The 27,022-nt window shown below is 39.7% G+C and overlaps 1 protein-coding gene across 2 annotated transcripts; it reads right to left on the minus strand.

The window, feature by feature from the left end:
- Positions 1-406: 406 nt before the first annotated feature.
- On the minus strand, positions 407-27,022 carry LOC133610714 (somatostatin receptor type 2-like). Of its 2 annotated transcripts, XM_061967252.1 has the most exons (4): positions 26,751-27,022; positions 24,314-24,769; positions 17,189-17,514; positions 407-12,082 (listed from the first exon to the last, which is right to left on the minus strand). In XM_061967252.1, the coding sequence occupies exons 2-4, from the start codon at positions 24,702-24,704 to the stop codon at positions 11,651-11,653; spliced, it is 1,149 nt and encodes a 382-aa protein (XP_061823236.1). In that variant the 5' UTR covers positions 24,705-24,769; positions 26,751-27,022; the 3' UTR covers positions 407-11,650. The 2 variants fall into 2 exon arrangements, with proteins under 2 accessions (XP_061823236.1, XP_061823237.1); XM_061967253.1 differs by lacking the exon at positions 26,751-27,022 and having other exon boundaries at positions 24,314-24,900.

The following is a 27,022-nucleotide window of genomic DNA, read 5'->3' on the forward strand; positions in this document are numbered from 1 at the left end:
ATATATATATATATGTATATATATTTATATATTAATATATTTATATATATATATATATATATATATATATAAATATATTAATATATAAATATATATATATATATATATATATATATAAATATATTAATATATAAATATATATACATATATATATATATATATATATATATATATATATATATATATATATATATATATATGTATGTATGTGTATATTTATGTACATATATATGTGTATGTATATATATATACATATATATATACATACAGTATATATATATACATACAGTATATATATATATATATATATATATATATATATATATATATATATATATATATATATATATATATATATATATATATATATATATATATATATATATATATAAATATGTTGCATAAGATGAGTTATCTTTATATTAAATGTTCAAGTGCTAGGTTACTGGGGTAAAAGTAAAGTATAGTAATACATAAGATTAGTAATAAAACTGGTTTAAATTTTTGTTTTGTTTTTTGTTTAAGCTGATTCCAAACCTAATAGCAGTTTAGTATAATGAGTCAAAACATTATTTTGGTCTGAAGTAAAATGGGATTCCAAAAATGCTTTATACACTCTGAACTTTCTCATCCTGGCGGTACTTAAATGCTAGCAAATGATGTACTGTCAATAACAATTTACAGTTAATACATATGATTGTTATTGGTATTAGTAACGGCCGATCTTACGTTTGGATAGTCTATTTGAATCAGAAGCATAAAACCCTGTTAGGAATATCCCTAGTATGGTGGGCCAAATGAGACAAAATTAAAAAACTATAAAATAATTACTTAAATGTGTCATTGATTAAACAAAATATTAAATAAAGAAATCCATGATAGATTAAATCACGAAATATTTAAATAATGGAATAAATAATGAATTAATTAGATTATTTAATGTAATTTTACATTAAATAAATTGATGACACATTTAATTGAATATGTATGTACTTAAGGCCAATTATAATTAATTAATGACACATTTAAGTAATTATTTATAGATGTATTCATTTAATTGTGTCCCATTAGTCACAAGGGTCTTTAAAAGTTTAGTTGGAAAATAACAAGAAGGGTACACATTTCAAGCCAATAATCTAAACTTCAATTTAATGTTCGAATGACTCTTGAAAGAATGTTTTGACGATGAGCAATTTTGCACTCGAGTAAAAAGTGTGACAACCAACCCCGTTCCCCGCTATAAATTGACAGCCAGGCGAATTGTATAGACAACTGAGATGTACATATGTGGTGGTGGTGTGGTGTGTAGCCGCGATGTGAGCTACATGTCAACCCCAATGATTAAACACATGGAAAACTCTCGTAATGTGACCTCATTTTATCAGATATTTAGATTCCTCTTTGCACAGAGAAAAAAACACAAGTGTCTACATGTGACATATCATCACGCTACATTTACATTAGTTTTGGTTCAAACCGTCCTGTCAACACGGATCAAACATCACAACGGCCCATTTACTGCATGCACCGAGAGTCTTGTTTTCTTTCAGTTCATGTCAGTCCGAAGACGGTTTTCGGTTTGCATGATTCTGTGCGAGCAAAACAAAGGAGTGGGTGGACATAAGAATGGGAGTAAATGATTGACAATGAGTGTATACGCGGGGATTTGGTTTTATATAGAGAGGGGCAATGTTTCGATTTGTGGATATTACTAATACAGTGCATCCGGAAAGTATTCACGGTGCTTCGCTTTTTCCACATTTTCTTATGTAGATAACAAAAAAGGATAGAGAGAAAGATGAATGCAGAAATGTACAGATGCAGCATGGATGAAAACCCTCCAATCTAATCGAGCGTAGGAGGTGCTGCTAAGAGGTATTTTGGCAAAACTGCCCAAAGAGAGGTGTGCCAAAATTGTGGCATCGTATTCAAAAAGACTTGAGGCTTTAATTGCTGCCAAAGGTGCATCAACAAAGTACTGACATTGTTTATTTAGTACATACTCATAATCTGTATATGCAATCAAAGTTGCTCAAATTTGATGATTTTGTTAAATATAATACATTAATAATCTTATATAAAGAATTTAACAAATTATTGCCGCCTAACCTTTTTTTATAACTGGAAAGGATTCGGATATTTCTCATTGCCGAGTGCTCAAACCACTCGTAAACGGTTTTGTGTGTCTGTATGCGGAGTAAAACTATGGAACAAACTGGACTTACAACACAAGCACTGCCAAACTATTAATCGATTTAAACTATTATACAAACATGGGGTCTGGTTCAAATATAGAGATCCATCCATCCATCCATCCATTTTCTACCGCTTATTCCCTTTGGGGTCGCGGGGGGTGCTGGAGCCTATCTCAGCTACAATCGGGCGGAGGGCGGGGTACACCCTGGACAAGTCGAGGGTCTTTAATTTGACCTGCTGTTGTAATCTGTCTCATAGAGTTAACATGTGCTCAATGTTTCCTTACCATTGTTGCTATGTTGTCTATTACCATTGTTGGTATATTGATTATTCCTACATTGTTGATACAAATTATTGTTACAGTGTAATAATTATTGTTACCTGTGGTAATGCCACCATGATACAACATTTGTATTATAATCCCGAAACAAAGTAACAGGGAAGCTCAATGTATTAATCACTGTATGGAGAACTGGGTGTGGGATTAAATAAACTATTTTATTCTCACTCCCTTTCAGGCAAAACTGGATCATCATGCTGACATACTGTACATTACCTTTTGCACTATATTAATTTATATTATTACATCTTGTCTACCTTGTACTTTTTTGTGTCATTGTCCGAAATAAATGAATAAATGAAAATGAAATGGAAACATTGAGCATAGGATATGACTACTTATTTACATGTATATTTTATTTTTTTAAATTTTTGATAGATTTGCAAAAATAAAAAAAAATCTCACATTTTCAATGTGTATTGTGTGTAGAATTTTGAGGACAATTGTGAATTTATTCCATTTTGGAAGAACGCTGTAACATAACAAAATGTGAAAAAAGCTCATTACTGTGAAGACTTTTTGGATGCACTGAGGCAGTTGAATGGTGTCATTGAGTCTTCTTGTTGCTGAGAGGTTACATCTGTCTGATGCATCAGAGGGAGAAATACATCCGTGCAGACATTATCGTGACTCGAGTGTGTGTGTGTGTGTGTGTGTGTGTGTGTGTGTGTGTGTGTGTGTGTGTGTGTGTGTGTGTGTGTGTGTGTGTGTGTGTGTGTGTGTGTGTGTGTGTGTGTGTTGTGTGTGTGTGTGTGTGTGGGTGCGTGTGCATGCAGACATTATCGTGACTCAAGTGTGTGTGTGTGTGTGTGTGTGTGTGTGTGTGTGTGTGTGTGTGTGTGTGTGTGTGTGTGCATGTGTGTGTGTGTGTGTGTGTATTCTAGTATTTCTACCCTTCTTGGTGTGTGTGTGTGTGTGTATTCTAGTATTTCTACCCTTCTTGAGACATCAACAAGGAAAAGTACCTTCCATATGAGGACCGGTGAACAAGTTAGGACATAAATCATGGTCCCAATACGGAAAACCATTGCATCTAAAATAGAATGTCTCATCTGCACCCCTGGTGGTGAAATCTATCAAAATTAGGGTAGTCCCAAAAAGGAGGGATTTTTCAAATTGACTGTGTGTCAGTTTTAAAAGTGCTCCCCCTCTGGTCAACATATGAAATAACAAGTGTGTGTAAGACATTGAAATGTGTCCCCTTTGGCCAAAATCAATAAATAAAAAAAATAGAATAAATGTGTACATAGAGACATACTGTAATAACTTGAAGTAAATAATGAAGATTAAAAACCAATTACAAACAAAAAACTTAAAAAAATTTAAAAAATACTAAAAGCAGTCTTTTTCTCACAATGTGTCGACTTTTTTCTTATAAAATTGGGAACAATTTCTCATATTCTTTCTGTTTCTGTTATTATTCGAGCATCTCGATGGGTGGTTGGAGGGGAGCGGTTGAAGAGCGGGCTGCGTCTTCCTCCAATAAGGGCGTACATGGACGACATGACGATAATAACAACAACAAATACATGCACCAAACGCCTGATAGATAAACTCCAGGGAAACATCAAATGGGCACGAATGGAGGTTAAACCAAGCAAATCCCGCAGTATCTCCATCATCAAGGGCCAGCTTACCAATGAGAGGTTCCACATCAACAACGAGCCAATACCAACAGTTCTAGAAAAGTCTATCAAAAGCCTTGGCCGCTGGTATAGCGCAGAACTCAAAGACTCTAAGCAGGTGGACCAACTCAGGTAGGATACAATCAGTGGACTCAATCAGATCAATAACACTACTCTCCCTGGGAAGCTGAAGCTGTGGTGCTTTCAGTTTGGGCTGCTGCCCCGTCTCATGTGGCCAATTTCCATCTATGAGGTCGCTCTATCCCATGCCAATCGGCTGGAGAGGCTGGTGAATGCACAAGTGAGGAAATGGCTTGGACTGCCGAGATGTCTTAGCAGCGTAGGCCTGTATGGCAACGGAGCCCTCTCCCTACCGATCTCAAGCGTGGTGGAGGAGTACAAATGTGCCAAATCAAGGCTGGAAATGACTCTCACAGAATCCCGGGACCCATTCGTCAGAGGTGCTGCTCCAACCCTAGCGGCAGGGAGGAAATGGAATCCATCTGCAGCAGTCGCAGTGGCAAAGACTGCCCTCAGACACCGGGATGTAGTGGGGCATGTCCAATATGGCAGAGGGGGCCTTGGTTTGGAACCAACAACACCCACGTGGCAAAAGGCAACTGCAACCGAACGGCGGCACATGGTGGTGGAGGAAGTGCGCCACCAGGAGGAAGCAGCCAGGTGTGCCAAGGCAGTCTCCCAAGCCCAGCAGGGCCGCTGGACAAGGTGAGAGGAGAGGAGAACAATCACGTGGAACGAAATATGGAGCATGGAGTCTAAAAGATTAAGTTTCATCATTAGAGCCACATATGATGTCCGGCCCTCTCCAACCAACCTACATCTCTGGTATGGAGAGGACCCAGCCTGTCTCCAGTGTACAGCCCCAGCAACCCTCAAACACATCTTGGTAATTGCAAGACCAGTCTGACTCAAGGGAGATACACCTGGCGCCACAACCAGGTACTGAAGTGCTTGGCTGCCGAACTTGAGAATAAGAGAGTAGTCACCAATGCCATGCCTCTAAATGCTCAGGCTACCTTCCCACGCAAAACAACTTCCATCCGGGAAGGAGAGAAACGGCGTACCAAGCCATCACCTCCAGACTTAGGCCAACTGAACGCAGCCCGAGATTGGGAAATGCGGGTAGACCTCAGCCAGAGGCTTATCTTCCCACCCGAAATTGCAGCAACCAGCCTGCGCCCAGACCTGGTCCTCTGGTCCATGTCCTGCCGCCGTGTCTTCATCGTTGAGCTAACGGTCCCATGGGAGGACGCCATCAATGAGGCATTCAAACGGAAGAGGCTGCGATATGCCAACTTGGCAGCTGAAGCAGAGGCACGGGGCTGGAACGTGAAGGTGTGGCCAGTGGAGGTGGGCTGCAGAGGCTTTGTAGCCAGTTCCATCACAAGGTTCCTGAAAGAAGTAGGAATCAGAGGACAGGCCCAACGTAAGGCCATTGAAGAACTTGCCACCGCAGCAGAACGGAGCAGTCACTGGCTGTGGCTGAAGCGCAGGGATGCAGCATGGGCTGCCAAATAACCACGTGGTGCCACCATGCAACACACACCCAGGTCTGATCAGCCTGTGGTGGGTCAACCTCGGCAGAGGGTGTCTTGTGATAAATGGCCGAAACGCCCAATGACGTCGGGGAACACAACTGAAGATGTGTTGTACTGGTGGCACCACGTGATTATTGCCAGACTCCACCAAACCCAAGAGGACATCTCCAACCCCATTTAATTGTTGTGCTGAATATTTAGGGATCTTTAACAACTAGTCCTATTAAGAATCCTCTGTAATATTGCATTATTTTCTCGTAAATGATTACTTCTTTATGTAAAATTATTACTTTTTAATGCAAAATGGTGACATTCGTCATATAAAATTCTGACTTTTATCACAATATTGCCAATTGTTTTGCTGTTCTTGTAAAATTGTGACATTTTTTTGAGTAACATTCCGATTATTATTATAATATTGCCAACATTTTAATGTTTTGTTATAAAATTGTGACTTTTGTCGAGTAAAATGTTTCGATTTTCTTGTAAAATTTTGACTTGCGTTGAGTAAAATTACGACTTTTATTATAATACTTCCAAAATTATACGTTTTTCTTGTGAAAATGTGACCTTTTTCTTGTGAAATTTCAACTAATTTTTCACAACAAACTTTTTTATATTTGCATAGTATGTATACATTATTAATGTTGTAAATACAAATATTGATATATCTAGAAAGGGTGGTCCTTTTTTTCCGGAGGTCTCAAGAAGGTAGCAAATACAATAATCTGTGTGTGTGTGTGTGTGTGTGTGTGTGTGTGTGTGTGTGTGTGTGTGTGTGTGTGTGTGTGTGTGTGTGTGTGTGTGTGTGTGTGTTTGCGTGTGTGTGTGTGTGGCCTATTGTGTAAAAAAACACTATTCAGACCAAGTCACATCCTTGCTTTTACGGAATGCGCTGAATTCCAAAAATACTTCACCATATCACTCATTTCTAATTCGGATATATTGTATTCAAATCTCTGAGGTATCTGTAACATGCAAATGTGTGGTAAAAGTGTGTTTTGTGGGAGACCAGAATGCTTTGAAATATTTAGTTGCCAAATGTGCTCAACTGTAGTTACACACAATGTCAGACTATATGAAAAAAAGGATTATAATTGACCAAGCAGAAATGTGCTTCAAAGTCAACCTGACACTGCAGGATGACCTCATTTCCACCGCAGAAAACCTCATATCTACATGGAAGATAAGGTCACTGTGCACAAATTGTTTGATACAGCTGAAAAGGGCAATGCTTTCTCTCCAGAACATTCCTAATTAAATCTGCAAAATTTAGAATTACATAAGACATTTTATTATTTTTTTCCTCGGGTTGTTATGGGGACCTTTTAATTTGACCGATGCTCTAATTAATTTTTTCTTTGTTAAAGCATTACTTTTTATAATAGTGGGAAGATGTCAGAAGAACTCAAAATAAGAGCGATTTAGTCAGGAATTGTGAAAAACGTGCTAGATTGCACAACATTTTCACATGTATCTGCACTAACATGCTTTGATGAATATGCCACATAAACCAATAGTTGACTGCCATGTAAAAGCTGACAACTCAGTACATTTTGTTACAATCATAAACATTGAGCCAGAATTCAATGGAAGTGAGGGCAAAGTTGGCATTTTTTAAAAACTTAAATATCTGACAATGCAACAATTTTTATTTGGGCTGTCTTCAAATGATTGACGACTCGATTTGGAGGGGTCTGAGTCAACCATCGACCTCGCTGTCGCATCGTCGGATATTAAACCCCCATGGGAGGAAGGCGAGTAAAGGCTGAAGCCCCTTAAGTACCGCAGGTGTGTTGGGAGGATAGATCGATTGCGTATTAAAAAAAATATATTAATAAAATATTATTTTGTGCAGGTGAATATTTTTTTTAGAGCAGTGATTCTCAAACTGTGGTACTAAGGCTCCATCTCGTGGTATGGCAAATTATCACTTAATTACATTTTCAAACACAGTGTTACTGTTCAAACTGTGCGTAATGTTACAGTGGCCAAAAACATAAAATATGCTTGTTAAATAAAACCTCTGCCTTGTTTTTAATGAATACGTAGGCCTACTACGCAACTGTATTTTAATGTTGGTCATTATGGTGGTACTTGGAGAGCCAAGTGGGTGTCACAAGAGCGCAATCGCTGCTTGCAGTCATCGGTTCCTTGTGTGGTGTCTTGCAATCAGTTGGCGCGTTTTGGCCTTTCACATCTCTTATTATACAAAATCTATTTGTCTGCACACAATTATATTTGACTAATAGTGTTGGGAGGCTGTTTCTACTACATAGGGGACGTGATCGAGGCTCTGCCAAGACACGAAGCTCGCCGTGCCATCGAGCGCCTTTTGTCGGCCGAATCCCGTGGAAGACGCACATGGCGCCTGCCAGGATGTGCTGGGAGGTGCAGTTCAAGGTTAATGTTAATTTCGCTGATTCACATAAAGAAACTGTTTTCCGACTTTTTTTTTTGTCTATTTAATCAAGTTTGATGTCCTCTTGGTGCTGCGCCAGATCGAGAACCTCACAAACTTCTTTCTAAAGTGAAACACGTTTAAAATGTAGTTGTTTGTTTTGTTCATTTTACTTTCACCTACTCAGTGGCCTTGTGGTTAGAGTGTCCTCCCTGAGATCGGTAGGTTGTGAGTTCAAACCCCGGCCGAGTCATACCAAAGACTATAAAAATGGGACCCATTACCTCCCTGCTTGGCACTCAGCGTCAAGGGTTGGAATTGGGGGTTAAATCACCAAAATGATTCCCGGGCGCGGCCACTGCTGCTGCCCACTGCTCCCCTCACCTCCCAGGGGGTGATCAAGGGTGATGGGTCAAATGCAGAGAATAATTTCGCTACACCTAGTGTGTGTGTGACAATCATTGGTACTTTAACTTTAACTTTTAACTTTAATGAAAAACTATTTTCCTTCTTATAGATAAATGTACTAGAGCACATCCATGTGACATTGCTGACCTCCAGTGACCAGTCAGCATAAAGTACAATCTACGGATTAGTATCATCATCATCTGTTTATTTTTCATTAAAAAAAAGAAATAAAAACGCCATAAATTCGACTGATTGTCGACTTTTGACACAATGTAACAAATCAGATTTGACTCTAAAAATCTTTAGTCAAAGACAGTCTTAATCATTATATTATCTTATATTCAAGGGATGCAACAATGAATCAATACAATCGATTAATTTGGTGAGAGAAAAGCTTTGTTGATTTGATTAATCATTTAATAAGCGTAACTAATAAAGGTAAATCAAATCTGGACTGCATGGAGTGCCCAGAACTTTGAATATGTGGACATGCTGTAGTTTCCGTACGGCCGCTGCAATGCGGTGCAGAGCGATGGTGTTTTTTTCTAAATTATTTTCTTATTGCACACACATTAAAAGTGCAATTCAATGTTGTTTGGATGCATTTATCAGACGAATAGCATGAAGGATATGGCGAGCAGAAAGGTTGTTTATTTCAACTACTTCCCTTAAAATACGCATTGAGGCTAGGAAGTGTGTTTTATTCGATTACTTAATTAATCAAACAATCGATAGCTGCAGAAGTAATATATTCCAAACATTTGTTAAAATGAAAATAAATACCTAAATATTTGCTTGACTTAAATAATCAAATTCATATGAATTTGATTGCTATTACTAATAGCAATAGTGATATATATTCACTGTTACAAGCGGCTATAACAGTGATGCGGCCCTCAATGATAGCAAGTTTGACATGCTTGTGTTGAATACATTTAAAAGGGGAAACGCAATAATGAGGAAATGATATACAATATGATCTGGCAACTGTACAAATATTTTTGTACATAAATACGGGAGGCAGATTGTGTGTCCTTGTGTCCTAATCTAACCAAATTCTACAGCAATACAGTCAAAGAGGAACTATGATGCATTTTGTCTTTTATAAATGTTGTTGGATACTTGTGTTAAACACTGTCAAAGTGTCAAATCATAAGGTTCTTGCATTTTGGCGTAAGCTTGCATGCAGTTTTTGGATGCCTCTGTTGGCGGGGTTTTGCAGTCTGTTGTGACGTCACAACTAGGTGGTAACACTTATTTGGACATGAAGTCAAGCTCTCAGACAGAGCTGCTTCAGGATAGGGGGAAACACAAAATAAGGTAAGATGAAGTATTTTTTTTTATACAATTTTGACATGTGCACAATAACACAGACGTGCGACATGCAGTGACGAAAATGCTGCTACTCTGCGCTCTGAATCGATCGGCGAGTGTGCAGGTGTACCTAATGTTGTGACCGGGTGAATCAATATGTTTCTGAAGTATGGAAAAATAAATACAGTTTCAAAATATATATTTAAACAAGGTACATTTTCAAAAGATAAATTATGTGTAAAATATTGGACACAAGGTGTTGTCAAGCTTATGAGATGTGATGCAAGTGTAAGCCACTGTGACACTATTTTTTAAATGTTTTTTTTTTTATATAAATGGCTGTGATGATAATGTCAATGAGGGATTTCTAATCTCTGTTTTGTTGGAATTCTTATTAATATTGATACTGTTGTTGATATTATTATTTTTTGTTTGATGACTTTTGGATTGTTTTGTGTCATGTTTGTGTGTCCTCTCAATTGCTCTGTTGATTGCTATTCTGAAAGTTGCTGGGTTTGGTTTTGGAATTGGAACTGTATTATTCTGGTATTATTGTGTATTATTTTGTTGGATTGATTTAAAAAAATAAAAATAAAAATAAAAATAAGATATATTATGATAGTTCTGGAGAGAGTCTTAGTTTCATTTGCAGTCTGAGAAAGGCCTCCTGAACATCTTGCAGACAAAATGGCTTGTAACTGCAGCTGTGGAGCAAAATGTACGCAATTTTCAGACCATATCATATTTAATATATGGGCCACAAGGAAGGGTTTTAAATGTAGATTAAAATCATCTTCATGAAAATTAGAGTGTCTTGCAGTGTAAAATGTTTATCTTAAAGGAGACTCATGGTCACATTGACTATGATGGCGTGCCAAGAGTGGCGACCTTGTTTTAGCCTAATTATCGTCAACACCTATTAACGATATGGATACGGATGATAAACTTGTACAGTGGCAAGGGTTCCAGAAAAAAGACATAGTGAGAGGTTCCTAAAAACAATCAACGAGTTTGCTGACCTTATTGGTCGGCCAACCTGCGTGTTTGCACATGTGCCAGGTTAGCGGAAAGCATGTTCCTATTTACACGACCAAACTGTTTTCAATCAAGCGGGGTCGTCGCCGCTGCCAATTTGTTTCGCCACCCGGCCATTGAAGAATTTACGGATCAGTGCGGCATCGCCCGGCCAGCCGCCAACGTCTTTTATTGTCGGGAAATAAACACGTGAGTAGTTTGCCATTTGTTACTCTGCTGCTCTTCTAAACAGATCATTACCATCAAAACCTTTTTTATTTGTTTTTTTGTGGTTTTCGGGTTTATCTTTTGAGAGTCGCTGGCTGTCTTCCACTGAAAAGTTTGGCTTTCTCAGCACGTCTCCCGTTTAATGAAAACAGCGCCTAATGACTTTGGGATTCCAAACATCTCGCCTCCCACACACACATACACACCATTAAGCTATAGTCGCCCGTCTATCAGCACATTCAGAGACCAACTCTCCAATACAAGCCTGACTGGGTCTAGTTTCCACTCTGGCATTGAGTTAATGACGTAAGCGTCGGTGCAACTAATGTTTGATGTCAGTCAACAGGCTTGCTGTGTGTTATTCTGTGCTCGGGGGTCAACCGGATCAAGTTGCCTCATCTGCTCAAACAGTCATGAGCTGGGTTCAGTGTACCTTCTCTGGCCTCTGTTGGGAAATTGTTTAGATTTCCGTTATTTCATGTGCCCAAGTCCACAGGGTCAGCTATTACACCACCCCCCTGCAGTAGTGACCATCTCAAGCAGTTCCTCTTCTGGACCTTGGCCCTTAAATGCTGGTTTGCAGCTCGCCGTTGAGCAACGCCGTGTTGTGAGCCTCCAAATTGGCGTTGATGATCAAGGCGTTGTTAACCATCCGGCTCCTGTCCGCCCTGCTGTCGCTCCGCTCCATCTCATCCAGGCCCGTCACCATTTTCAGGCACAGGACCTTCTGGAAACTCTTCTTGAAGTTCTCCGACAGGAAGGCGTAGAGGATGGGGTTGGCGCAGCTGTTGGCGTAGCCCAGCACCACCACGAAATCGAAGGTGCTCTTGACGGCAGACGTGGGGTTGATAGAGCTGGTGACCGACGTGACGTTGAAAATGTAGAAGGGCAGCCAGCAGAGGACAAAGACGGCGACGACGATGGAAACCATCCGCGTCACCTTGCGCTCTGAACGCTTGCGCTTGGTTGAACCCACGCGCATGCCTGACGATTTCACCTAGTAAAAGGGAACACTTCAGTCAGCTCCTTTCAATCATGGTTATCATCTATTAAATTGAATAGTCTTTTTCAGTTCATCTTGTTTAAGCTCAAAGGGCTTATTGGCATTGGCACTTATTTCACATTTCTGGACCTAAGGTAAAATTCTCCCCAAAATAGTGAAGTGAATTATATTCATATAGCGCTTTTCTCTAGTGACTCAAAGCGCTTTACATAGTGAAACCCAATATCTAAGTTACATTTAAAGCAGTGTGGGTGGCACTGGGAGCAGGTGGGTAAAGTGTCTTGCCCAAGGACACAACGGCAGTGACTAGGATGGCGGAAGCGGGGATCGAACCTGCAACCCTCAAGTTGCTGGCACGGCCACTCTACCAACCGAGCTATACCGCCCCAAAAATAGACAGTAGTACTTTTAGGCTTGTTTATGTTTTCAGCATATTTTGGACCGCTCACTTTTATTTCCAAAATGTGGGCGAGCTTCCGTCCCCTACAGAAGACTGGAGGCAATTTCATACAGCGTGTTAAAGGTGAACTGCACTTTTTTGGGGAATTTTGCTTATCGTTCATAATCATTACGAGGGATAAGAAGACCAAAGTTTTTAGTTTTTTCCCCGCTTTCTAACATACACAAATCGGCTTGTTCTTTGTGGCTATACCAGGGGTCGGCAACCTTTACCAGTCAAAGAGCCATTTTGACCAGTTTCACAAATTATAGAAAACAACGGGAGCCGCAAAAATTTTTTGAAATTTTAAATGAAATAACACTGCATACAATTTTTTTTTGTTGCTTTGTGCTATGTATAAACCAGGGGTCTCAGACACGCTGTCCACACCTTTATGTGAAATTTGAAAGCTGGTGCGGCACGCGGGTTTTATATGAATGGCGCTTGTCAGCGTCAGGTGGTACAGCACATAGCACCCACTACAGCCAGCGTGCCTGATCAGCCACACATTGTATGGGGCTTCCGCTTGCTCACGTGGGTGACAGCAAGGCATACTTGGTCAACAACCACACAGGTCACACTGACGGTGGCGGTATAAAAAAAAACTTTAACACTCTTACTAATAATGCGCCACACTGTGAACCCACACCAAACAAGAATGACAAACAAATTTCGGGAGAACATCTGCACCGTAACACAACATAAACACAACAGGACAAATACCCAGAATCCCATGCAGCCCTGACTCTTCCGGGATACATTATACACCCCCCCCACCAAACCCCGCCCACCTCAACCGACGCACAGAGGGGGGGGGGGGGGGGGGGGGGGGGGGTTGATGTGTGAGGGAGCAGGGTTGGGGTGGGGGCGGGGTTTGGTGGTAGCAGGGGTGTATAATGTAGCCCGGAAGAGTCAGGGCTGCATGGGATTCTGGGTGTTTGTTCTGTTGTGTTTATGTTGTGTTAAGGTGCAGATGTTCTCCCGAAATGTGTTTGTCATTCTTGTTTGGTTTTGGTTCAAAGTGTGGCGCATTATTAGTAAGAGTGTTAAAGTTATATGATCACCGTCAGTGTAACCTGCGTGGCTGTTGACCAAGTATGCCTTGCTGTCCCGTAGGTGTGCAAGCAGAAGATGTATATTGTATAACAAGTGTTGGGCTGGCACGCTGTTAATACAGGTTGTAGAGGGTGCCAAATGTTGTACCATCATGGCACGCCCTTAATATAGCCATAAGGGTGAAGATCGGTGAATATTAATCCCGGGAGTTTTCTGCGAAAGGCACTAAAATCCGGAAGTCTCACGGGAAAATTGGGGGGTTTAGCAAGTAAGCTGCTGAGCCGCATCAGAGTGATCAAAGAGCCGCATGCGGCTCCGGAGCCGCGGGTTGCCGACCCCTGGGCTGTACCAATGCAGGACATGGGAGCAATCAATTCTGCCTCTAAATTACTTTAAAAATGCATTCAAAAACCGTCAACAATACTTTATTTATGTTCCGTAACCTGTATAATAACCAAACTGTAGTGACATACCAGCTCAGAGTTCAAACCGACCGGCCGAGTCATACCAAAGACTACAAAAAATGGGACCCGTTGCCTCCCTGCTTGGCACTCAGCATCAAGGGTTGGAATTGGGGGTTAAATCACCAAATGATTCCCGGATTCACCTTCCAGGGGGTGAACAAGGGGATGGGTCAAATGCAGAGGACACATTTCACCACACCCAGTGTGTGTGTGACTATCATTGGAACTTTAACTTTAACATTGTTATTGTAAGAGCGAACACCGGGGAACTATTTTACTAGCGTACTAACACATCGGTGTGCTATGGTATTAGCTGTTGAAGGTAACTACGGCAAGAGATAAGCTAGCTTCTACGTCAACACAAAGCGCGTTTGAGTTCATAAAGCACAACACTGCGATAGGGCAATAACCTGTCCTGACTGAACAATATGAATAATTATATTACAGTATCTTTAAAGTATTAGCCCACATTTCATGTTTTGTTTGATGTGCTGCGTGTATCATGATTGATATAAAGTGACTCATTCGATGGACAGTTGTCTGTTTGGTCCAGCCAGGGACGTTTTTTCCAGTTAATTATGGGTAAGCATGCCATTTATGTGGAAAAAACTTGGCTTCAAGTTCTACATTTAGAAGCTTCGACTCACTTTCACCTCACTCTACCGGCTTTGGTCTGCTCCAACTCGCTCTTCCTTTGTGCTCGTTTCTATAAGCAGTAGTTAATCCTCCCTAAATTCTGACTAAAAAAGATAAGATTGTGAATCCTCATTTGACCAAAAATAGTCGTCTTTGTTTTGTTTTTTACCAAGTCTGCCATGATTAGAACACACAGGCACGATTTGTATCCAGAAGGGGTTGTTGCCAGCAGTCAGAAGTGCGCTGCTATGGAAACGGAGATAAATGCACCGTTTTGAAGGTGTTTTAGGGGGCTTTTAAGGCTAAACGGTGACTCCCATTAGCCGCATCTTCCAAGCGTTTTTTTTAATCATTTTTAAAATTAAAAAAATTAAAAGACGTGAGTTTTTGTCTCTCATAATGATAGTGAACGATAGGCAAAATTTCCCCCAAAAATGTGGTTCCCTTTTAAAATTTCTGTTAGCATCTTCATGTTTTTTTGCGCCGAATTTGAAGGAATCATCAAATATGTCTACCTGATGCATTGTTGTAGGTTGTAACAATACAACAAAAAAGGGGTCAACTTGCATTTATTTCCAAATTATGGGACTATGACGAAAGTATGGACCTCTCCAGTCAAATTGACTCTCGCAAAGTGAACGCAGTAGAAATATAAGCCAACAATTTAATGGTTCTGATTTCCAAGGAGGAGGGTTTTGGTCCGAGTTTGGATAGAAAAATGAAAAGACTCAAGCCAATCGTGATTCTAAAAAAACTGTGAAAAACTACAGAAAAACAGTTTTAGCTATTAAAAACTAGAGAAAAATAAGGTAAGCTGCTAGTATTATATTTTGTGTCCTCTTCTACTGATGCTTTCCTCCAGATGCTTGAGGAAAAGCTGAAATCGCATGAGGGAACATACACTATGTTGTTTATGGAAGACCTGGATGATAAATGGCCAATGACCATATCAGTTTAATGTTAACCATTACAGAAATCATGGACCAGGGTGACTAAAACATGCAATGAAGTGATCAAAACAATGGTTTTACATGCTGTTATCTACACTGTCTATGCCGGAAATGGGCTCCAGTTCTGTAGATGACGTCACACCAAGAATTTGTTATTTACTGATCACTCAAAACTAATTGATATAATAGGAAATAACTGCCAGATTCCTTTTCAGGGACAAAAAAATACATGAAGAGAACTTGTTTGTAAATATTTCGGAAATCTGGACTCTATGCAACGTGCTTGAAGTTTTCAAACCAAAAAATACAAGCACATCACCTGCTGGCTTATGTTACCATTAGTGGTTTAAAAAGATACATATATATTTTTTCAAAATGTCTATATCTTTTCAGAGGTACTAATTATATTAAATACAAATTGTTCGTCGACCACGGTAAAAAGGCTGCCGTTATAAGCTGTCACTCACGCCCGTCTCGTACTCGTCCATAGTGCGTACACACACACAAACACAATGCCAGAGAGGCTAATAACAATTTACAGTCATGTTGTTGTTATGATAGAATATACATCCAATGATAGTAAATGTTAGTAGCTAAACTTTGCTAAATCGCTATCATTAGCTGACAATAAACCAAACTAATGTGTGTTACGTATGGGCCTAGTTTACGTGCTCAAAGAAGGTGGGATAAAATGCTTACCACAGTTTAACAACACTTTAACATCAAATTTGCACGATGAAAGAATAATTTTCATGAAAAATCAGTTTGTTTATGTTGACGTGTTAGTGGAGAACATTTGTCCAGCAACCCTAATTTTTCTGACTCTCTGTGAGTCAGTATCGTTAAAAATAAATGATAAAAAAAATAATTATCTAGACATAATACAAATATACTGAAATGAATACAAATATGAATGATATTTTAATCAAAATAATGGTACATGTTCATTTACCCCGGCTGGGATTTGTACGCGTGTCTCCCAATTCTGATATCAATGCATTACCTCCAACACTGAGCAGTTTTCTGTATGGTTTCATATATCTGGGTGATGTTTGGCGAGCCAAATTGAAGTCTTTGGCGGGGGTCGGAGGTCTGTTCTAGTTTCATTATTACATGCAAACTGTGACTTCCTGTTCAGTGCAAAACTTAAAAATAAACGCATGGCAGAATTAACCTCCATTCTAGCAGAGCAAACATATATGCAGTACAGGATATTTCTAGATTGTTTTGTCGATTGTCCAAATTTGGTATTGTCATTGTGGTTAAAGCATTCAATGAAATTACCGCAATTTAAAAATCCTTTACGATTGTCCATTCTCATGACTTTTCAAGCAAAAGCAAATGTGCAAGCAATTTGAGGAGCGTTCAACTGTAAAACATTCCATACACGGAAAAAGGAGCAGGATTATTTTAAGATGAGTCTTCTTACTCTTTTTTTTTTTTTTTTTAGACATTTTTTTTGTGTTGAAATTCAGTGTAATTTTGTTAAGTGTTCAAAATAAATGAAGCCATTACCATTCCTTTTAATGTAAATGCGTCATTTTGCTGTTCTTACCTTGACTATGATTAGCAGGTAGCACATGCAGATGACAGCCAGGGGTAGGAAGAATCCAATGAAGAAGGTGTAACATATGAAGGCGGTGTAATAGACATCCTGGGGCTCGGGCCAAATGATGCTGCATACCGGCACCTTGTCCAGACCGCTGAAAATCATCGTAGGTAGGATGACTAACAGCGACACACCCCACACTGTCAGGTTGATGAACTTGGCTACGCGGGGCTTCCGCCATTTTGTCGACCTAATAGGGTGAACCACGGCCAAGTATCGATCGATGCTCATGACCATGAGGCAAAAGATGCTGGTGAACTGATTGAGCGAATCTGGAGAAGAAAGAAAAGCAGATACAATCAGAAGTCACCAATGTTTTTAAAGTAAACTAACGATGGATTTTGTCTTTTCTGACTTATGAATGTTGGATACTCGTGTTAAACAAAAGCGTCAAAACTATAAGAATCAGTCGTTTTACAGTCTGGCTATGTTGTGGTGTCACAGAGAGGTGGACCTACTTGTTTGGAAATTAAGTCAAGCTGACAGCCAGAGTGGAAATAACTCCTCCCCTCTGTTTCAGGCTAGGAGGAAATATAAAAAAAAATAGGACAAAGTCCCAGATGAAACAAAAATGTAGCTTTTTGGCCACAATACCCAGCAATATGTTTGGAGGAGAAAAGTTGAGGCCTTTAATCCCAGGAACACCATTCCCACCGTCAAGCATGGTGGTGGTAGTATTATGCTCTGGGCCTGTTTTTCTCCCAATGGAACTGGTGCTTTAAATGAGACAATGAAAAAAGGAAGATTACCTCCAAATTCTTCAGGACAACCTAAAATCATCAGTCTTGGGCAAAGTTGGGTGTTCCAACAGGACAATGACCCCAAACACATGTCAAAAGTGGTAAAGGAATGGCTACATCAGGCTAGAATTAAGGTTTTAGAATGGCCTTCCCAAAGTCCTGACTTAAACGTGTGGACAATGCTGAAGAAACAAGTCCGTGTTAGGAAACCAACACATTTAGCTGAACTGCACCAATTTCGTCAAGAAGAGTGGTCAAAAATTCAACCAGATGCTTGTCAGAAGCTTGTAGATGGCTACCAAAAGCGCCTTATTGCAGTGAAACTTGCCAAGGGACATGTAACCAAATATTAACATTGCTGTATGTATACTTTTGACCCAGCAGATTTGGTCACATTTTCAGTAGACCCATAATAAATTCATAAAAGAACCAAACTTCATGAATGTTTTTTGCGACCAACAAGTATGTGCTCCAATCACTCTATCACAAAAAAATAAGAGTTGTAGAAAGTACTGGAAACTCAAAACAGCCATGACATTATGTTCTTTACAAGTGTATGTAAACTTTTGATTGCGACTGTAATATGCATTAAGTTTTATTTTATTTTTCGTCTAGAATGAAAATTGCGGCGATGACGTCAAGATATATATTTAAACATGTACAATGTGAAAATATCTGATATTTTGTAGAGGGTGGGGCGTGGTTTCATTTGCAATCTGGGAACTCCTTTGTAATCGAACATCTTGCAGACAAACTTGTAAAACGGGTTATGAAAGTGACTGTGGGTAAAAACTTTATACCAAATTGTATCCGATAATCTGGATGAGAGATTCTTAACTTTTTTGACCTCAGGGCCCCACTTTTCCAATACACAGGGGCCCAGGGCCCAATCAAATATTAACACTGAATTAGTAATCTTACTCTGGTATAATTATTTAATACAATTACATATAAACATACTTACAGTTTAACAGGATAAGCCTTGTCAAATGATATGAAAACGTGTTAATCACAAAGAATATTATCAAGGCTTAGGTCAGGCCAATTACAAAATGAAATACTAATCAAATATACTGCAAAGGAAAGGACTCATAAAAACTGATGAAAAGTTAATTTACATACAATTTACGCAGTGCTAAAATAAATACGTTCTGACTAATAATCCTAATCATAATTAATAATGATGGATGGATATGTTTCTTAAATAAACTGTCAATGAAATGTCAGTGCAAAAAAAATAAAATACATAATTTTTGCGCATAAGAAACTTCTCTATAATTTTTGCTCCAGACTTTTTCTGTTTGTTTGATATTGTCATTACTGCCACAAGTGGTAGAAAAATGTTTTACAACTGAGTACTGCTGTGGCTCATACGGACCCCGGCTGAGAAAGAGCTATTTTTTGGCGGGTCTGGCCCTATGGTTAAGAAACACTGATCTAGACCACAAGGAATAGTTTTAAATGTAGACTAAAATCACCATAGCTCACCTTTCATCAAATGGAGAAGCAACTCACTGAGGTTCAAAGTTGGACAGGGAAGATAACTGAGATGGAACTCAAATGTTGATGTTCATAATATAACTCGAAAGAATCATGAATTATTCTAGGAAAAATATAAAAATCTTGCCAACATTTGTTATCAGTGTGCAAAAGTAATAGACAACAGTAGTAGTAGTAGCCTAATAGAGCTACAGTTATGAAGTCATTATTTTGGCAAATGCTCGCAGAGTGTTCCATTGTGTACTGAAATAGATTTAAGAAAGTAGGTTGTTGTCAGGGGTTGGGGCTGTGCTGAATACAAGACAAGGTGCTAAACCAGGCCTAAGGGTGCTATTTAACAAATGGTGTTAGAAGTGTGATCATTAGCTGTAAGGCCATGCCCAGTTGGAAGGTGACTTCAGCGTGACTGACAATGGAGATGGATGATGCTCTAGCTGGGTTGGAATGAGAAATGGTTTGGGACACGCCTCCAGAAGATGGAGGCATTGTAGTAATTATTTAGTGGGCTATTTCTGGGAGGATACAACTCTGGATGAGGTGCAAGCTGACTCCAGTTGTGACCCAACTCTTGCATACAAGGTGTGGACTGACCTGGCTGAACCCGGAAGAAGATCCCCTATGACTATTCGTTGGCTTCCCAATAGACTGGACTCCCGCATCGTCTATTGCTTAGATTTTACTGACGTCACGTCCGGCTCACATCCCGCCCATTAAACTATGCCTGGTGGTCAGGCTAGCTCTTTTCTCAATGGGTACTAAGCGCCATTTAGCCTTTCTCGAAGAAAAAATGCCCTCTGATTGTGTTGTTTTCAAATCGTGAAAAGGATAATAGTTTTTTCAGAGTTCCTCGAGGGGTAAACAAAAAGAGCAGGAGAATGCAAGATTCTACAAAATGACGACCAGTCCAAGGATGCATAAGTTTGCAGTAATCACTACGTTTAGGTTTTTTTCATATACTTAATACGATTATTATTTCCCATTTAAGTATTATATTTTGATATTATTTGTATTTCTTAAACGCATTTTTGCTATGAGTGTTTCGTAAAGCACCAACTTGGCGGGTCTAAATAAAAGAATTCCAAAGTGAGCGGAACCTAAAAGATTTGACCAAAGACAGCAATCATAAATGAAGCTTTCAGAACATACACACTGTTAGCATCTATAGTTATATTTTGATAAACATGTCTTATATAGACGCGAAGGTAAATCATGAAATGCAACCTTACCCGAGCAAAAACGATGCATGAAAGTCTTGATACCAATTTCCTTGACCCAGCCACACACAAAGAAGTTGCAGACCTCCATGCTTTTCCAAGTTTTCATCTGTTTTGTCGTGTAGATAACGTCCGCAGCACAATAGTTCGATATATCTGTCCAACGTGCAGTATAATCCTTGATATTACACGACAAATCTTTTTTTGGTAAAGTATAGGGATCTATTTTATTGCATAGTCCGATTTTTTGCTCGTATCTGCTTTTTGCAGAAAAATTGAAGCCTCTTTTCTTGCTGTACAACAGCCATCTTTGCTTGGTTGACCGCCACTGGTTTTCACTTCCGGGAAGAAGTCACGTGTCGGAATACAAGCTATTATTTTAACACTTCAATAATTATACCCACAAGACATCCATTTCATGTGATTACCCTGAAAGGGGGGATCCCTACATCTGGCCCCTTCCTATTATTACTTTTCTCCAGTTTGAGTTTTTTGAGTTTCTCCTTGCCCGAATGTGGGTTTCGATGGGGGGATGTCGTCATGACTTTGCAAAGCCCATTGAGACACTTGTGATTAAGAGCTATATAATTCTATTTTGAGTGATTGATTGGTGGATAGGCTGCCATGTCATGGTTTGGCGTTGTCAGGAGTGGGGAGGCAAAATTGGAAGGACCCTTGTGACAGCCAGATAACATCTGGACCGCTTCGGTCCTGTGGTGATCAGAAGTGGTGAAATCTCTAGACATTTGGAAATGGATGCACAGATCATATAGAAATGTTATATTATTCACAAGGACACGCCTACTATACTCATGTTATGTTACGTTCTTGAACGCATCATAATAATCCCCGCATCATAATAATCCCCTCAATTCCCCCCAAAAATGGATTAACTCGCTGGTATATAAAGACAACATAACCAGAGGTGGGTAGTAACGCGCTACATTTACTCCGTTACATCTACTTGAGTAACTTTTGGGATAAATTGTACTTCTAAGAGTAGTTTTAATGCAACATAATTTTACTTTTACTTGAGTATATTTATAGAAAAGTAACGCTACTTTTACTCCGCTACTTTTATCTACATTCAGCTCGCTACTCGCTACAAATTTTTATCGATCTGTTAATGCACGCTTTGTTTGTTTTGGTCTGTCAGACAGACCTTCATAGTGCCTGCGTTTCAATAAATACAGTCACTGGTGACGTTCACTTCGTTCCACCAATCAGATGCAGTCACTGGTGACGTTGGACCAATCAAACAGAGCCAGGGGTCACATGACCTGACTTAAACAAGTTGAAAAACGTATTCGGGTGTTACCATTTAGTGGTCAATTGTACGGAATATGTACTGTACTGTGCAATCTACTAATAAAAGTTCCAATCAATCAATCAAAAGTGTGAAGGAAAAAAGACCCTTTTTTATTTCAACCATACATCCTGTCAAAAGCCTAAAGACTGACTTCACAGTTCCTGTCTTCACAATAAAAGTGCCGCTCCATCGCGCCCGCGCTTTCAAAATAAGAGTCTCCGAAAGCCAGCACAAACAAGCTAGCAAGCTACGGAGTTTTCCGCCAATGTATTTCTTGTAAAGTGTATAAAAACAAATATGGAAGCTGTACAAATAAGAAGCCAAAAACCAACCACTTTCATGTGGTATTAGACAGAAAGGAGGAACTTTTTTTCTCCTCCATTTGAAAACGTGGACGTTCATCACTACTGTCTGATTCCAATCAATGCAAGTCATCAGAATCAGGTAATACACCAACTTATATTCTTGTCTTCATGAAAGAAAGGAATCTATATGTGTTAAACATGCATGTATATTCATTAAAACACCTTTAACATGTAAACAAAAACGGCAAAATAAATAAATATAAATTATATACTGTATATATCAATGTATGTATATATATATATATATATATATATATATATATATATATATATATATACATATATATATATATATATATATATATATATATATACATATATATATATATATGTGTGTGTGTATATATGTTACTCATCAGTTACTCAGTACTTGAGTAGTTTTTTCACAACATACTTTTTACTTTTACTCAAGTAAATATTTGGGTGACTACTCCTTACTTTTACTTGAGTAATAAATCTCTAAAGTAACAGTACTCTTACTTGAGTACAATTTCTGGCTACTCTACCCACCTCTGAACATAACACACATCCATAAACATATGCGTATGCAAAATTGCAATATATGTATCTGTACAGTAATCTATGTATTTATATTTGCACCTTATTGCTCTTTTATCCTGCACTACCATGAGCTAATGCATGGGTGTCAAAATTGGCCCGCCGTGCAATTTCACTTGGCCCTTGAGGCGATATCAAATTAACACTAGAGCTGGCCCGCCGATTATATACAGCGGCGGTGCCGCGGTAACACCGCATTCACCGCTAATTCTCATACTTGCCAACCCTCCCGGGAGACTCCCAAATTTCAGTGCCCCTCCCGAAAATTGTCACGTCCGCTTTTCATCCAGTCCAGCAAGTGCTGGCCCAGTCACATAATATGTGCGGCCTGTGGCGTATATTTCTAACAGTGTTAAAGTTGTTTATATGGCCACCCTCAGTGTAACCTGTATCGCTGTTGATCAAGTATGCGTTGCATTTACGTGTGTGTGCGTACAGAAGCCGCACATATGTTGTGACTGGGCCGGCACGTTGTTAGAATGGATGAAAAGCGGACTTGACGACAGCTCGTAGAGGACGTTAAAGGCAGTGCCTTTAAGGCACGCCCCCAAGACTGTGGTCCAGGTGGACTACAAGATATAATGACTGATGAACACCTTTGTTCGATAATGAAGGTTGCCTCAGCTCAAAGCCTGAGCCCCGACAATAATGAACTACCATTCAAGAAAAGATGGCAGGTATCTGGCTTGGGCACATCAGATTAGATCAGTGTGTTGCAAACTGAGCAGTTTAAAGTCCTGAATGGTTGGTTTATTCATTGTTATTTTATTTTCAAATGTATTAGCCTGTGGAAAAAGTTAATGTTGATATTTACCTCAGAAGGCTGCAAATAGATAAGAAGCATTCAATTTTTATTTTAAATTGTATTTGATATGCCATTGATATTTTTTAATTATTATTATTATTATTTGAAACTCGATTTTGCGTGTCACTATAAAGTTATATAAGCCTTGCTTGTTCAATATTCAATGCAAAACTTGTTTGGGTCCCTATTAAAAGGTTAATTTGTTCAACCTTGGCCCGCGGCTTTGTTCAGTTTTAAATTTTGGCCCACTCTGTATTTGAGTTTGACACCCCTGAGCTAATGCAACGAAATGTCGTTCTTATCTGTACTGTAAAGTTCAAATTTTAATGACAATAAAAAGGAAGTCTAAGTCTAAATTATGTTATGTTGGGATTAGCCCATTACAAATTCCATCCCCCGGTTATTTTCAAAATGTTTTATGGATACATTTTCCACCATATAAACCCACCGGAGGACTCTAAATGTGAACCGTTTCAGTTAATGGTTTTTGGATCATTTTGCTGTTGCGGAGCCATAAAGTGCTTATTTGCTCAGATAAAAGCACTGCTGTGTAGTGAAGTGTGCGCCGCTCTCCACCTACCCACAGTCATGATCACCCTGCACAGCACCTCGCCAAAGGGCCAATGCACCAGCGCCAGCTGCAAGGCGATGAACGGCAGGCTCATCATGCACAGCACGTCTGCCACCGCCAGGTTGAGGATGTATATGTTGGTCACCGTCTTCATTTTGGCGTAGCGCAGGATGACGTAGATGACCAGGGCGTTGCCACAAAGCCCCACGCCGCAAACGACAAAGTAGATGAAGGTGATGACGACCGAGCTGGTCTTGTCCTGGTGGGGCTCCCTTGTCTCGACTGTCAGGTTCAGGTCCAGGCCGGACTCGTTGCCCTGGAGGAAGCTGTCGTACAGCAGGGGTTCGGGGATGGTCATGTTGGGCGGAGATGAGAGGAAGGACCATTGATCCAGCGCCATAGCTGCTGAGCGTTAAGTTGGCGGGCGTACGAGGAAGTTGTCACTTCTCAGCTGAATGGAGACATCTGTAAAGGAATGAGAATAACGTGAGTGACAGGAATCTTCTGAGATCCATAGCAACAGTTGCAAAGGAATAACCACTGTCAGATTTACTGCACATTCTCTGCCATCATAAAAGGATTTGACAATTTGCATTCATCACATTCATGATCTTTTCTTGCTGTCTGACCAAAGCAGGACACAGAAAAAAATCATCCAGTGCAGGGCTTGATGCGTGTGTCAGTGTGTGGTTGGGTGCATACATGCAAAAAGGCAGCTTGGGAGAGGGAACGAGGAGGGCAGCATGTTGCTCGCTACCGAAGACAAATGTTTATTCAATCGACCATGGGGACAAACATCTCTGCCGCTGCGGCAGGTTTCAACCTTCTATGCCCTTCAATAAGTGGAGTCTCACTCGCTTACGTCCAATGAATGATTCCTAAAACACTACCAGATTGCAAATCTGTTTTTTTTTTTGTTTTTTTGGAATAGAAACCTGTAAAATTCAATTGAAGAAAAAAACAAAAATGAGCTAGAATCGTCATATTTGAAACACTTTGACTTGACTTGACTTTTATATTTGTATATTTTTCACGGTTTCTACCACAGTCCAAAGACATTCTTTTACTGGAAACTCTCATTCTGTTGATAAAAAAATAAATAAAACAAGAATGTGGGGGCGGCGTGGCGCAGTGGAAGAATGGCCGTGCGCGACCCGAGGGTCCCTGGTTCAATCCCCACCTAGTACCAACCTCGTCATGTCCGTTGTGTCCTGAGCAAGACACTTCACCCTTGCTCCTGATGGGTGCTGGTTAGCGCCTTGCATGGCAGCTCCCTCCATCAGTGTGTGAATGTGTGTGTGAATGGGTAAATGTGGAAGTAGTGTCAAAGCGCTTTGAGTACCTTGAAGGTAGAAAAGCGCTATAGAAGTACAACCCATTTATTTATTTATGTAACAGCCTGCTCATTGGCCTTGGGGTTAGAGTGTCCGCCCTGAGATCGGTAGGTCGTGAGTTCAAACCCCGGCTGAGTCATACCAAAGACTATAAAAATGGGACCCATTACTTCCCTGCTTGGCACTCAGCATCAAGGGTTGGAATTGGGGGTTAAATCACCAAAATGATTCCCGAGCGCAGCCACCGCTGTTGCTCACTGCTCCCCTGTGGGGATGGGTCAAATGCAGAGGATAATTTCACTGCACCTAGTGTGTCTGTGACAATCATTGGCACTCTAACTTTAAAGAAAATGGATGGAAAATATTTTTCACTATTTGACAGGTTTTGTTTTGTGCAAAAGATCTATATAGACGTAGGTCTGGGCTCTGGCTGGGCCATTTCAAAACTGTAATTCTCTTCTACTTAAGTCATTATAAGGTTCTGGGCCACACTTTCAGGGTGCTCTTCATTCATTCACAGTGTAATTTTTATGTAATTTTCCTCGATCTGAAAATGCTCTTCTCAGAGGCGTGTGTTCACTCTCCCCGCTCTACATCAAGTAGGATGGCTGTCAAATATGCATAATCCCATTTAGAGCCTGAGTTTCTACGGGGAACTTTGCTTGCCTTTCCTCGTGTTCCACTAATGAAATGAACGGATCCTTCAGAGAGCCAATTAGGAGGAGAATTTAATATGGCTCCTTTTCAACATTTCAAGGAAACATGTATTCTACAGACATTTCTAAAATCATAAAACATAAAACAGCCATGTAGTGTACATTTTTATTTTTAATAAGCATGAGCCAATTTAGCTGCATAATCAAATGATGAAAGTCTCAAAGGCGTTATCTATTAAGACATTAGTGTCAATTGACAAGATTATAGCAGACATGTAATCTTTAAATAGGACAGCATTTTTAAAGCTATTCAACATTGATACATTTCTATGCAGATTTCATTTCAACTATTTTTTTTTAACCTTTCTAGTAACTTAAAATTGAGCAAAGCAAAAAAATTAAAAATCACTAGATTTTCTTGGAATTCGTGATTACTGATTTATCATTAATACCTACTTCTTGGAAGATAAGGTCCTCCTCATATCAAGTCCATCGTTGAGATCTATCTATCCATCCATCCATCCAGCAATCCATCCATCCACCTGCGCCTGTCGGTTGTGCACAAGCCGGCGTTTACGCACCCACTCACAGCCCTCGGTTGATGTCTCTCAGGTCATTCTCAACAGGAACAGATATTTCTTTGCAGAAAATGCGTGAGCAAAAGAGCAAAAGTGTTGGTGGCCAACCCGGGCGAAGAGTGCGTCACAGCGACAGAGCGCTCAGCAGAC

The sequence above is a fragment of the Nerophis lumbriciformis genome, linkage group LG11, assembly GCF_033978685.3.
Source record: "Nerophis lumbriciformis linkage group LG11, RoL_Nlum_v2.1, whole genome shotgun sequence".
NCBI lineage: Eukaryota > Metazoa > Chordata > Actinopteri > Syngnathiformes > Syngnathidae > Nerophis > Nerophis lumbriciformis.

Bases quoted from the DNA above. Each gene is read 5' to 3' on its own strand.
- LOC133610714 (XM_061967252.1), bottom strand. From the start codon at position 24,704: ATGGCGCTGGATCAATGGTCCTTCCTCTCATCTCCGCCCAACATGACC. The intron at 17,515-24,313 runs GTAGGTGGAGAG...TTTCTTCTCCAG, and splicing joins CAGGGTGATCATGACTGTGG to ATTCGCTCAATCAGTTCACC. The intron at 12,083-17,188 runs GTAAGAACAGCA...CCCTTTTACTAG, and splicing joins ACCTGCTAATCATAGTCAAG to GTGAAATCGTCAGGCATGCG.